General features: G+C 45.1%; 1 protein-coding gene across 3 annotated transcripts in view; it reads right to left on the bottom strand.

Moving 5' to 3' along the window:
• The window catches only part of HEATR5A (HEAT repeat containing 5A), a 191,630-nt gene that overhangs the window by 141,892 nt on the left and 36,227 nt on the right, over positions 1–13,511 (bottom strand). For all 3 annotated transcript variants that reach the window (XM_075844387.1, XM_075844388.1, XM_075844389.1), the window contains exons 10-14: positions 12,535–12,646; positions 11,950–12,102; positions 11,507–11,606; positions 10,305–10,414; positions 10,026–10,189 (exon numbers count right to left, since the gene is read on the bottom strand). In XM_075844387.1, the coding sequence (XP_075700502.1) occupies positions 10,026–10,189; positions 10,305–10,414; positions 11,507–11,606; positions 11,950–12,102; positions 12,535–12,646 (639 nt within the window). The remainder of the gene's footprint in view (positions 1–10,025; positions 10,190–10,304; positions 10,415–11,506; positions 11,607–11,949; positions 12,103–12,534; positions 12,647–13,511) is intronic.

The raw sequence follows: 13,511 nt of genomic DNA, 5'->3' as shown, positions 1-13,511 counted from the left end.
ATTGGGTGGAGGCGCAGCGGTTGTTAAAACAGCATCAGTTGGAGAGGGCAGATAACAAAAGGATGTTTTTAAAACGCCAATATTATGAGGAGGGGGAAACCACTGGACGGTTACTGGCAAGGATGGCGCAGGCTCAGAGGGAGAATAATTACATACACACTATTAAAGGGGAGGGGGGGAAGTTGGAGACGGATACAGGACAGATTTTGAAAGTGTTTCAGCAGTTTTACTCAGATTTGTATGCCTCTAGGGCAGAGCACACACCTCAACAGCTGGAAGAGTATATAGGGGAGATAGAACTTCCCAGGTTGGGAGGAGAGGAGAGAGGGACATTGGAGGAGCCCATATCTCTGGAGGAACTCCAGGCGGCTATAGGGATACTAGCCAGTGAAAAGGCGCCGGGGTCGGATGGTCTTCCGGTGGAAGTTTTTAAGGAATATGGGGAGGAGCTCGCACCGCAGTTATTGGCCACTCTTTTAGATAGCTTTGATAGGGGGCGGCTTCCGGAAACAATGTACGAAGCGACTATAGTCGTTCTGCCTAAAGAGGGGAAGGATCCCCAGCTCCCGGGCTCTTATAGACCAGTTTCCCTACTGACGGCGGATATTAAAATCATGGCGAAAGTATTGGCGCTTCGACTAGCTAAAGTAGTGGCTGGGGTGGTACATGGAGATCAGGCCGGCTTTATGCCATCCAAATCGACGGCGGTGAATCTGAGACGGCTGTTCTTGAATTTACAAGTTCTGCCGGATAATCGTGGGGGGAGAGCCATTATGTCCTTAGATGCGGCTAAAGCATTCGATTGCGTGGAGTGGAAATATTTGTGGTCAGTTCTGGAGAAAATGGGATTTGGCCCTAATTATATAAAATGGGTAAAGTTGTTGTATGTAGCCCCGACAGCAAAGATAAGGGTGATTGGGGTGCTATCGGATCGGTTTGCGCTGGAGCGGGGAACGCGTCAGGGATGTCCATTATCTCCATTGTTGTTCGCGTTGGCGGTGGAACCCTTGGCGTGTGCAGTGAGACAACATGAACATATTCAGGGGTTGAGATATGGGGGGGTGGAGGAACGAATTGCACTATACGCAGACGATATGCTGTTATTCATGGCGGATACCGAGCGCACACTACCGTTAGTGATGGCCCTAATTAAGCGGTTTGGGAAATATTCAGGACTACTCATTAATTGGTCAAAATCGGCTCTAATGCTCATGGACCCGGGGGTTATCCAGACTGGGGAAGAGGAGGTGGAGATACCGGTGGTCACGGAGTTTAAGTATTTGGGGGTTAGGGTGACGGCGAAAGCACAGGATTATATGTCCCTTAATGTAATGCCACTGTTAACAACGATAAAAGCCAAAGTAGAGGCGTGGAATAAGTTACAGCTATCGGCTCTGGGTAGGACGAATCTGATTAAAATGATCCTTATGCCCCAGGTGCTGTATGTCCTACATAACTCCCCGGTATGGATCCCCAAATATTGGTTCAGGAGATTGCATAACCTTTTTAGGGACCTAGTATGGAAGAAGGGGGTACCTAGGATTAAACTGGAGAAATTACAGCTGCCAAAGGAGGAGGGGGGCCTGGCTGTGCCCAATGCTTGGGTGTATTATTTAGCTGCCCAATGTCAACATTTCTGGGGGTGGGAGCAGGAAGAGACATGGGGGTCCAGTGCGCGCATCCTATCATATCTGGGGGGGGGGGGGAGAACCCGTTGGCAGGACTGGAAGCGCACAGCTATAAACAGATGGCGAGTACCAGACCCACTCTGCTGCTCATACACAAGGTGTGGTGGCAGTGCAAGCAATTGCTGGGGATAGGAGAGTGCACTAAATATACACCACTCTGGAGGAATGCTTATTTGGGGGAATTGGGTAAATTGGAAGGGATGCAGGGGTGGGAGCAGCGAGGCATAATACGATTGAGTCAGTTGTACGAGGGAGGCATACTCAAATCCTTTCAGCAAATGAGGGAGGAGTTTCAACTGGACTCCCACATGTTCTATCAGTATCTGCAGATTCGGCACGCTGTGCAGACACAAGCGGCCAGTGTAGACATGACAATACATGCCGCGGGGGTGTTGGAGCATATTGCAAAAGCAGTAACGTCAAAAGGATTAATTTCATTGGTTTATCGCAGGTTATTGGTGGAACATCTGGGGGATCCTATGGCACCAGTGAAAGCTGTATGGGAGAGGGATGTGGGTCCTATTACAACAGACCACTGGGAGGCGGTATTGGCAGCAACATGTACTTTGTCCATTAATGTAGCACAACGAAGATCGCAGTTGTTTCTGATACATAGGGTGTATAGGACCCCGTGGGTGCTGAAACAAATGGGATTAAGAGCGGATGCCAAGTGCCCTAGGTGCCCGGAGGAAAAAGCAGACATCCTTCATATGTTCTGGACATGCGGGAGGTTGGGGATTCTGTGGACGGAAATATTGGAACTAGTGGGGAGAGTGTTTGAGGTACAGATTCCATGGGATCCTGTGGTAATGCTGCTAGGGTATGTTGGAGATTTGGTGGGGGATAGGATGTCAGGGTTGGCAATTGCTAAAATACTGTATCAAGTTAGGAAAGGAATAGCAAGGCACTGGCTGGATGCGGAGCCACCCTCAAAACAAGAAATCATAGGGGCAATTAACTCACAGGTTCTGATGGAATATAGGATATACTCCAAGAGGGGGTCCAGGGTCAAGTTTGAAAAACAATGGGCTAGGTGGATTGATCAATCTGGGTATGCTTCTGTGGAGCTAATGACACTAAGGTCACACGTTCAGGTATAGGGCCACTGACGGGGGGGTACATACGGAGAGCAGGTGTAGGATGGGGAATGGAAAAGGGGAAGAGAAGGAGAGAGGATTGGAAAAGTGGTACTGAGAAGACCGGCTGGGGGGATACAAGGGGGAGTTGGGGGGAAGGGAATGTTTGGTTGGATGTAAATAATTGGGTCTGTTGAAATTTGCTTATACACTGTATGAGAACGTACAATGACCTGTAATAATGTGGAGTTTATTGAATAAAATTGAACTGATTAAAAAAAAAATAAAAAAAAATGAACGCTCAGTGGATGGTGCAAAGTGAAAATTGCAATTTACCACAGGTATATGCCATATTTGTAAAGGATTTGACAGACACAGCTTCGGTGTCGACATCCGTGGGCAATCAGTCTGCACCTGCTCCTATGTCTGTGAGACTGACTCCATCTTCCACCACTCAGGATGGCAGGCTTAGGAGTGGGAGAGCCTATCACATAAATGAGATTTTAAGAGACTACCTGGAGGTATTTCTTGTAGTGTACCTTGATGACATACTTGTGTTTTCCAAGGACTGGTCCTCCCACATTGAGCATGTCAGGAAGGTGCTCCAGGTCCTTCGGGAAAACAAACTATTTGCGAAGACCGAAAAATGTGTGTTTGGGGTGCAAGAGATACCATTTTTGGGTCAAATCCTCACTCCTCATGAATTCCGCATGGACCCCGCCAAGGTCCAGGCTGTGGCGGAATGGGTCCAACCTGCCTCCCTGAAGGTGTTACAGTGCTTCCTGGGATTCGCTAATTATTACAGTAGATTTATTGCTAACTACTCGGTCATCGCTAAGCCTCTTACAGATCTCACTTGCAAGGGTGCTGATCTCCTCCACTGGCCTCCTGAGGCTGTCCAGGCTTTTGAGGTCCTTAAGAAGTGCCTTATCTCGGCCCCAGTGCTGGTTCAGCCCAACCAAATAGAGCCATTTCTTCGTGGAGGTTGACGCCTCCGAGGTGGGAGTGGGTGCTGTCTTGTCCCAGGGTACCAGGTCCCTCACCCATCTCCGTCCCTGTGCCTACTTCTCCAGGAAGTTTTCGCCCACTGAGAGTAACTATGATATTGGCAACCGCGAACTCTTAGCCATTAAATGGGCATTTGAAGAGTGGCGCCACTTCCTGGAGGGGGCTAGGCACCAGGTAACGGTCCTTACCGACCACAAGAATCTGGTTTTCTTAGAGTCTGCCCGGAGGCTAAACCCGAGACAAGCTCGATGGGCGTTATTTTTTACCAGATTAAATTTTTTGGTCACCTATAGGGCTGGGTCTAAAAATATTAAGGCTGACGCACTGTCGCGTAGCTTCATGGCCAGCCCTCCTTCGGAGGTAGATCCTGCTTGTATTTTGCCTCCAGGTATAATCATTTCCTCTATTGATTCTGATTTAGTCTCCGAAATTGCGGCTGATCAAGGTTCAGCTCCCGGGAACCTTCCTGAGAACAAGCTGTTTGTTCCCCTGCAACTCCGGCTAAGGGTACTTAGAGAAAATCATGACTCTGCACTATCTGGCCATCCAGGCATCCTGGGTACCAAGCACCTCATTGCCAGAAACTACTGGTGGCCTGGGTTGCTTAAAGACGTTAAGGCCTACGTCGCCGCTTGTGAGGTTTGTGCTAGGTCCAAGACTCCCAGGTCCCGACCAGCGGGCTAACTATGTTCTTTGCCGATTCCCCAGAGACCTTGGACCCATATCTCCATGGATTTTATCACCGATTTGCCTCCATCTCAAGGCAAGTCGGTGGTGTGGGTTGTAGTAGACCGCTTCAGTAAGATGTGCCACTTTGTGCCCCTCAAGAAACTACCCAATGCTAAGACATTAGCTACCTTGTTTGTCAAACACATCCTGCGTCTCCATGTTGTTCCTGTCAATATTGTTTCCGACAGAGGGGTACAATTTGTTTCATTGTTTTGGAGAGCTTTCTGTAAAAAGTTGGAGATTGATCTGTCCTTCTCCTCGGCTTTTCATCCTGAAACTAATGGCCAAACGGAGAGGACTAATCAGTCTCTAGAACAATATCTAAGGTGTTTTATCTCTGACTGTCAACATGATTGGGTCTCATTCCCCTCGCCGAATTTTCCCTTAATAACCGGGTCAGTAACTCGTCAGGTGTCTCCCCCTTTTTCTGTAATTTTGGGTTTAATCCACGGTTCTCCTCCGTTTCACCTGGTAGTTCCAACAATCCAGAGGAAGATGTCGTTCATCAGTAACTGTGCACAGTCTGGGCCCAGGTTCAGAAGAACCTAGAGGCGTCCCAGAGCATACAAAAGACTCAGGCAGATAGAAGACGTTCTGCTAACCCCTTGTTTGTGGTCGGGGATCTGGTGTGGCTATCTTCTAAAAATTTGCACCTTAAAGTCCCGTCCAAGAAGTTTGCTCCCCGGTTTATAGGGCCGTACAAGGTCATTGAAGTCCTTAACCCTGTCTCCTTCCGACTGGAGTTGCCCCCGTCTTTTCGAGTGCACGACGTCTTTCATGCCTCCCTCCTTAAACGCTGCTCCCCGTCCTTGGCTCCCTCGAGGAAACCTCCGGTCCCTGTTCTCACCCCTGAGGGGGTAGAATTCAAGGTGGCCAAGATTGTGGACAGGAGGATGGTCCAAGGCTCCCTCCAGTACCTGGTCCATTGGAGGGGATACGGGCCTGAGGAGAGGACTTGGGTACCCGCCCGGGATGTTCACGCTGGGGTATTGCTCAGGAGGTTCCACCTTAGTTTCCCCAATAAACCACGTCCACCTAGAAAGTGTCCGGTGGCCCCTCATAAAAGGGGGGTACTGTGAAGGATTTGCCAGACACAGCTTCTGTGTCGACGCCCGTGGGCAATCAGTCTGCACCTGCTCCTATGTCTGTGACACGGACTCCATCTTCCACCACTCAGGATGGCAGGCTTAGGAGTGGGAGAGCCTATTACAGCCTGGCCAGACGGAGCTAGCTCCCGCCCACTGTCTATTTATCTACAGTCTTTGCCTGTAATTCTTCTATGCTTGTTTCCAGGCTTGCTGCTGCTGCTTGTACTACTCATCATCTGCTTGTTATTGACCTTGGCTTTCTGACCACTCTCCTGCTCAGCGTTTTGTACCTCGTTCTCTCCTGGTTTGACTCGGCTCGTTCACTACTCTTGTTGCTCACGGTGTCTCCGTGGGCAGCTGCCCCGTTTCCCTCGCTTCTGTGTACCCTTGTCTGTTTTGCACTTACGGAGCGGAGGGACCGTCGTCCAGTTGTACCCCGTCGCTTAGGACGGGTCATTGCAAGTAGGCAGGGACTGAGTGGCGGGTAGATTAGGGCTCACCTGTCTGTCTCCCTACCCTGTCATTACAATATTAGTGCACAATATCTTGTGCCCAGTTCGTGCCACTGAAGACAAATGCCTCAAACTGTTAAGCGGGTTCTTGGGGTTATGCTGGTATTTCAGTTTATAATGTGGGGGTATACGTAAGATGTGCGGAGTACATCAGGGCATAATAAGAGGGTATAATAATGCAGTAAATAAATAATACACAGATGTGTGGCCAGTGTCGCACTGATAAATAAAAAAATGTATCCGCTTTTGGAACGCGCTGTACATTTTGTGTTGCCATATTCTAAGAGCCAGAACTTTTTTTTTTTTTCATCAAAAAAGCTGTGGGCGGGCTTGTTTTTTGCGGGAGGGGCTGTAGTTTTTAATTGTATAATTTTGGGGTATATGCAACTTTTGGATCCCTTTTTTTATTCTGTTTTGGGAGGGGGTAGTGACACAAAAAACTGCGGTTCTGGAATTGTTTTTTATTTTATTTTTTCACGGTATTCACCGTGTGAGTAAAATAGCGTGATATTTTTATAGTTCAGGTTGTTATGGATGCGGTGATGTCAAATATGTGTACTTTTTTTTAATGTTCTATATTTTGTCCTATAATATGAGTTTTATTATGGGAAAAAAGGCGGTTATTGTTTTTTTAAAGTGAAACTTAACGGTTAACTTTTTTTAGTCCCACTATGGGACTTGAAGGCATGAAGCCCTGATCGTTATTCTAATACACTGCACTACCTACATAGTGCAGTGTATAAGAGCTGTCAGCTATTCACTGACAGCAAGCCTATTAGGCTTCGCCTCCCGTCAGGGCCTAATATACTTCCGTACTAAGCAACCACTGTTAGGCCTCCGGTTGCCATAGCAACCATTGGCATCCCCACGGGTGCCGATGGTTGCCATTAGCAACCATAGGGTGCGATCTAACCACCTAAATGCAGCGATCGCTTTTGATCGCTGCATCTAAGGGGTTAATCGGCCAGATCGGAGCCTAGCTACAGTCCTGCCCATTACAGCGGGGTGTCGGCTGTAATATACAGCTGACAAGCGGAGGTGATGGCGCTCCCTCAGCTTCTGAGCCAGCTCCATCACATACACGTTCTCAAGGAGCTGTGATTGGTCAGTCTGCTGTGACTGACCAATCACAGCGATAGCCGGCAGGGGTCTTCTGCCATCTTACTGTGCCGATCAACTGTCATAAACAGTTGATGGCACAGTTCTGTCAACTTGTCTTTTAACAGCAGGACCGTTGTTAGCCAGGACGCTCTGGTACGTCTCGGTGCCTTAAAGCACTGCAATACAGGACGTACCGATGCGGCAAGGGGTTAAAGTGAGAATAATAAATAAACTCAAAATTGACAAAAACATTTCTGACATTCCCAAAAAGAAAAATCAGTGACCAATATAGCCACCCATGTTTTCAATAACAGTCATAAGACTTCCAAGTTCTCAATAGGGTTTAGGTCAGGTGAGGAAGGGGGCCATGTCATTATTCTTTCATTTTTAAGAACTTTACTGGCTAGCCATGCAGTGGAGTACTTCGATGCATGTGATGGAGCAGTGTCGTGCATAAAAATCATGTTTTTTTTTTAAAGACGCAGACTTTTCCCTGTACCACTGCTTGATGAAAGAGTCTTCTAAAAACTGGTAGTAGGTTTGGGAGTTAATTTTTAGTCCATCTTCAACATGAAAAGGTCCAACTAGCTCATCTTTTACTCCTTCCTGACATTTGTCGTAAGTATACGTCATGGAAAGCCAGCGCTTCCCGCAAATTGTCGCATACTTATGACAAATGGATGGCACCGGCTCAGAAGCTGAGTCAGTGCCATCATCCCCGGATGTAAGCTGTATCTTACGGCTGACACACTGCTGTAATGGCAGGGACCGAAGTTAGTTTTGGAGGATAATGTTACTTTGGACCACTGAGCAACAGTATTGGTCCACTGTGTTATATTAATTCCAGAGTCAACGCAGCCGTCTAGTAGGAAATTTTAGAGCACTTCATGCTTCCCTCTGCTGACAAGCTTTATGGAGATGCTGATTTCATTTTCCAGCAGGACTTGGCACCTGCCCACACTGCCAAAAGTACCAATACCTGGTTTAATAACCACAATATCACTGCGCTTGATTGGCCAGCAAACTTGCCTGACCTAAACCCCATAGAGAATCTATGGTGTATTGTCAAGAGGAAGATGAGACACCAGACCCAACAATGCAGACGAGCTGAAGGCGGTTATCAAAGCAACCTGGGCTTCCATAACACCTCAGCAGTGCCACAGGCTGATCGCCTCCATGCCACGCCGCATTGATACAGTAATTCATGCAAAAGGAGCCCCGACCAAGTTTTGAGTATACAATAGATGTAAGTAGGGAAGAGGGGGGAGGAGATACTCCAGCTCACCGTTTGTTGTGTCTGTGAACAGACAGCGCCCGGAATCCCGCACGACCAGCGGCAATCAACAGGAGAAAGAGCAGAGCAAAAAATCCACCGCTTGAGGTAGGTAAAAAGAACAACTGTTCCAATTTTATTAATGATATAACAAATTTAAAACAAACTTGAAAGAGTAGTTCGGTAACTTGGAAGAGTTTCTGACACGTCTTGTGTCCTTATTCATGGCATGCATAGAAACTCTGTATCCACTCCTGACTTTTATTTCCGGTTTGTATCTTCAGGAGGATGATTTATTTATATTTATTTCAGTTTCTTATATAGCGCCAACATATTCCGCAGCACTGTACAGAGGTCCTCTTTTTTACTGTCCCCATTGGGGCTCACAATCTAAATTCCCTATTGGTATGTTTTTGGGGTGTGGGAGGAAACCGGAGTACCCGGAGGAAACCCACGCAAACAAGGGGAGAACATACAAACACCATGCAGATGTTGTCCTTGGTTGGATTTGAACCCAGAACCCCAGCGCTGCGAGGCAGCAGTGCTAACCACTGAGCCACCGGAAATAAAAGCCAGGAGTGGATACAGAGTTTCTATGCATGCCATGAATAAGGACACAAGACGTGTCAGAAACGCATAGGCTCAATTGACTTACGCAAAATTCTTGATCCTTCACCCTCCACTTATCTCTGTACTCTGCCAAGTTACCAAACTACTCTTTCAAGTTCGTTTTAAATTTGTTATACCATTAATAAAATTGGAAAAGTTGTTCTTTTTACCTACCTCAAGCGCTGGATTTTTGGCTCTGGTCTCTCGAACTATTGAGTGCATATACTGTACATACTTTTCAGTAGGCCAACATTTCGGTATTAAAAATCATTTTTAAAATTGGGCTTATATAATATTCAAATTTTCAAATATTTTGTCAGCCTACACAAGGGTCCAGTCTCGGCATCACATGAGCTGCAGGCCTAACATGGCTGAGGAGGCTGTGCAGCTCCATTCGTTGCGGGAAAGGGGCTAGGTGAGTATATGTTTATTTTTTTGAGGGGTACTATCTGCAGGGAAGCTGTATGCCACTATCTAAAAGGGTCATTGTGTGGCATTGTTTACAAAGGGCACTATGTGTGTCACTATCTGCAGAGGGGGACTGTGTGGCACTCTCTATAAGGGGCATTGTGGAAAATTAGCCTCAAATTTCTGCCGCAGACCCACGGGTCGGAATGGCCTATGGGAAATCCGACCCGTATGAATATAGCCTTACTGTTGGTGTTCGGCTCGGACGTTCACCTGACGGCAGACCAAGGCTAATGAACAATCACTAAAAATAGTTCAGTACACCTGGTATAAGAAAATCACTGCTAAAAGTAATAGATAGTCATGATTAGATCATTGTTACCAAAAAGTATACTTTAACTCATATGTAGGCAGTGAATACGATTCTTCTGATGTTGTCAATAAATGTGGTGTGGAAGAAGCCTAGGCCTGCGAAATAGACTCATCAACATCAGATATTAGAAGCATAACAAGCAAATTATACTATTTATTACCTGCTCTTCTATAGCTCTGTGATCACTCTCCTGCAGCGAGGGTCCCAAGAGAATTAAGTCATCAGGGTGACAAAGTGATGGCAGTAAGAATAAAGCTCCACTAGGCGTGTAGTCAGGGGAGGACAGGTCTGCAACCAATTCCTTTATAATTGCACATAGGCTTCCTATCAACATTAATGAGAAATTTAGAGGCTGTAAACTGTGAAAACGGTAGTACAGTAACTTTAAATAATACAGATAATATTATTACATTAAATTGAGATTATTAACAAATATTACCTTGATATGCCTTGGGAGGCATCAAGATTAGTAACTGGTAAAGTCTATGTCTGTACAACACAGAACAAGCCTTCAAAGAGTTTCCATGCAGTTTTTGCAGGCTGGGTAATCTAGTAAGAAAAGTTTAGAAAAACAATAAAATACTGTAGTACAGTAAAATATGGATATAGGAGAGATGGAAAAGGTTCAAAGGCGAGTAACTCAATTAATAAACGGAATGAGAAATTAAAACGTATCTTATGTCTGTTATATTGAGAGTAAGGCCCCATGCACACGACCATATTTTTGTCCTCCCGTAAATACTGGCGTAAATACGGGTCCTTGGTCACACGTATTCGACCCGTACTGCACCAGTATTTACGGACCCGTGCCCGTCAATACGGGTCCGGTGTCACCAGTATTCCACCCGTATTTACGGGACTCGTAATTATGAGCACGGCCGGCCATGGGCAGCCGGCCGTTTTTCCGAGCCATTATAAAGTATAGGAGCACGGCCCGTAAAATAAAAAAATAGAACATGTTCTATCTTTTTAACGGCACGGGCACCTTCCCGTGTGAAAATGGGAAGGTACCCGTGGCCAACAGAAGTCTATGGGCCCGTTATTTCGGGTCGTAATTACGACCCGTAATAACGGGTGTTTTTACGGTCGTGTGCATGAGGCCTAAGGGGTAGTTTAGAGTTTTTTGCAGGCAGAAATCTGCCTCAAAATTCCTTTAGGAATTTTGATGCAGATTTTCAACTGCCTGGATTGCAGTAACGTTTTTTTTTCCTGCTGCTTTTTTTTGCCCACTGCCTTTAATCTATTACAAGGTCCGCAGGCAAAATAAACACCGCAAAAAATGCACAGAAACTAGCGCCACAGGTTTTCTTCTGCCTCACTTTCATTTCAGTGGGATGTTAGAGGTGGAAACTGCTGTAAGAAACAACATGCCGTTTTTATCTTCTGCAAGCGGCCAAAAGCCGCCCGGGTGATAAAAATGCCTCTGCCTCACATTGAAATCAATAGGGTGCGATTTGGGCGTTTTTCTTTTGCGACGATTGCAAGGCGGTTTCTGCATCAAAATCAGCACCAAAAAACTCAGTGTGAACTGACCCTTTCTAAATTAATAAAAGAAGAAGACGACATATGGTGTTAAAGGGGTTTTCAGCGGCTAGAATGTCATGGCCACCTCATTTTTTTTAACTTTGTTAAAAAACTTACTGGGCAAGCAAAGCCACAGCACACGGAAGAGGAGGAAGAAGCTGGTTTAAAATATCTTCTGTCACAAGATCCCCACAGTGTGACATAAAGCTCTGTATAGCTGGGGAAAACAAAACAGAAATGATAAAGAAAAAATATTTATTTTAAACATGTCTCAGTAATATAATTGTACAATTTATAACAGCATTGCTTCTAGGAGGGAATATCTCCGTAATACAGCGCCCTACAGAGGAAATATAAGGAACAAGGAGTAATCTGGCCAAGCTCCAGATACAATTCGATCCAATGCACAACACATATTCAGTTCTGCTGTAAACCTTTACACAGTGTGTCTTTCTGGAGAAACTTTATTTCAAGTTAGAACATTATGTAGTGTAAAACTTCAAAATCTTGCTTTAGAGGTAACAATAAGTGTTGTATATGTTACTTATCGAAATACTCACCACTCATTGCACCTGCTCGCCCTTCCAGAGTAACTTGCCAGGTGAAAGAATCCCCTCTACTGCGCTCAATGTCCAGGTCCTTAGGGTTTTGGGGGAAGACACTGCGCCAGAGAAGCAAAAGTCGTCCAAAATGAAGCTGGACCATTGCAGGGCCTGTAGAGGAGGTGAAGGTTAAGGGTTCTATCAAACACATACTGGTAGTTTTGTGGCAACTGCAAAAATAGCTTGTAATTATGGACTGTGAAGTAAACCTTCCTCTTCAGAAAAGCTTACAACCTATTATAACATGGTCTCATTGGGCCCCATAGTATAACAGATCCGCTTTAAGGGCACCAAGAAATACACAATAACATTAATAATAATAATAATAATAATGGGAAAAAACAAATCTACAAACAAAACGGAGATTAATGTGACATGCAGCATTTTAAACAAACACGCAGCATGCTCTGAAAACTGAACAGTCCTCACTCAGTGAATTAGATAACTTGGTTTCTAGATCGTATAAAGTTGGTTATAAATGATATAAGGTTACAACTTGGTTTCTGTATTGTTCTGTATGGTAATACACTAACTGAATCTTACCCAAAGTCATTAGGGAGGAGATCAGGATCCAGCCTGCCTGTACTCTTTGCACAGAAAGGCGACTGTTTTGGTTTGCAGAGCACAAAAGGTCTTCAGCCAAGCTCATAATGACCTGAAACAACCATGTTGAGACAGCGGGTTATCACTTTTCTGTACCATGGTTATCTGAAGATGGCACCCTATGTTAACAGGATTATTTATTACAGGATATTATAAACCCTTATATACACAATGACTGTAAAAAGGATTCACCCCGCTTTTTATGTTTTATTGTGTAACAACATTGAAGGTTTTCCCACCAGAGGAAGTGATGGTATATCTTTTAGCTAGGATTTTTTTCCGGCACGATGTTGCTCCCTCCACACGCTGTGCAGAGAAATGCTTCTCTGGATTGGCGGGGGTCCCAGGGTTTAATTTAATTAGTCTTTTTTTTACACTGATCAAAAAAATCAGATTCTAGTGTCAAAGTGAAATATAAATCCATACAAAATGACTTCTATTAATAGGATTTCTTTAACACAAATAATGCATAATAACTATGCTCTCCCTCCAAGTCAGCATTCAGTAGAGGCACCTTAGGCAAAACTTATGGATAGGACTCTACTTTTAATTTAAGGAGTGTTTTATTTTCCTCATTTATCTTTGCTAACCTATTCAAAACCTGTCATGCTGCACGCGGACTATTTTCAAGATTTGGCTTCTCCAGGTATAGATATAAAATTATACTACAATTCCTTGACCGCACAATAGCGATCCCCACTTGACTAATTATAGAATTGACCGGCTGTCCCAGAAATGAACAAGGTGTGTCATAGTAACATGGATCAACACTTTTGCATGTGATTATTTTGTGTCCAATGGAAGTAGAACATTTTTGAATGATAGGCATTTTCCCTTTGAAATGTAAGCAGTGAGCCGATTAGTTTGCTATGGAAAACTACTTGACTTTTTATTTACACCAGTTTTAAAACATTTCT

This window comes from Rhinoderma darwinii, chromosome 12 (genome assembly GCF_050947455.1).
Source record: "Rhinoderma darwinii isolate aRhiDar2 chromosome 12, aRhiDar2.hap1, whole genome shotgun sequence".
Classification (NCBI taxonomy): domain Eukaryota; kingdom Metazoa; phylum Chordata; class Amphibia; order Anura; family Rhinodermatidae; genus Rhinoderma; species Rhinoderma darwinii.
This window is presented reverse-complemented; position numbering and strand designations above follow the sequence as displayed.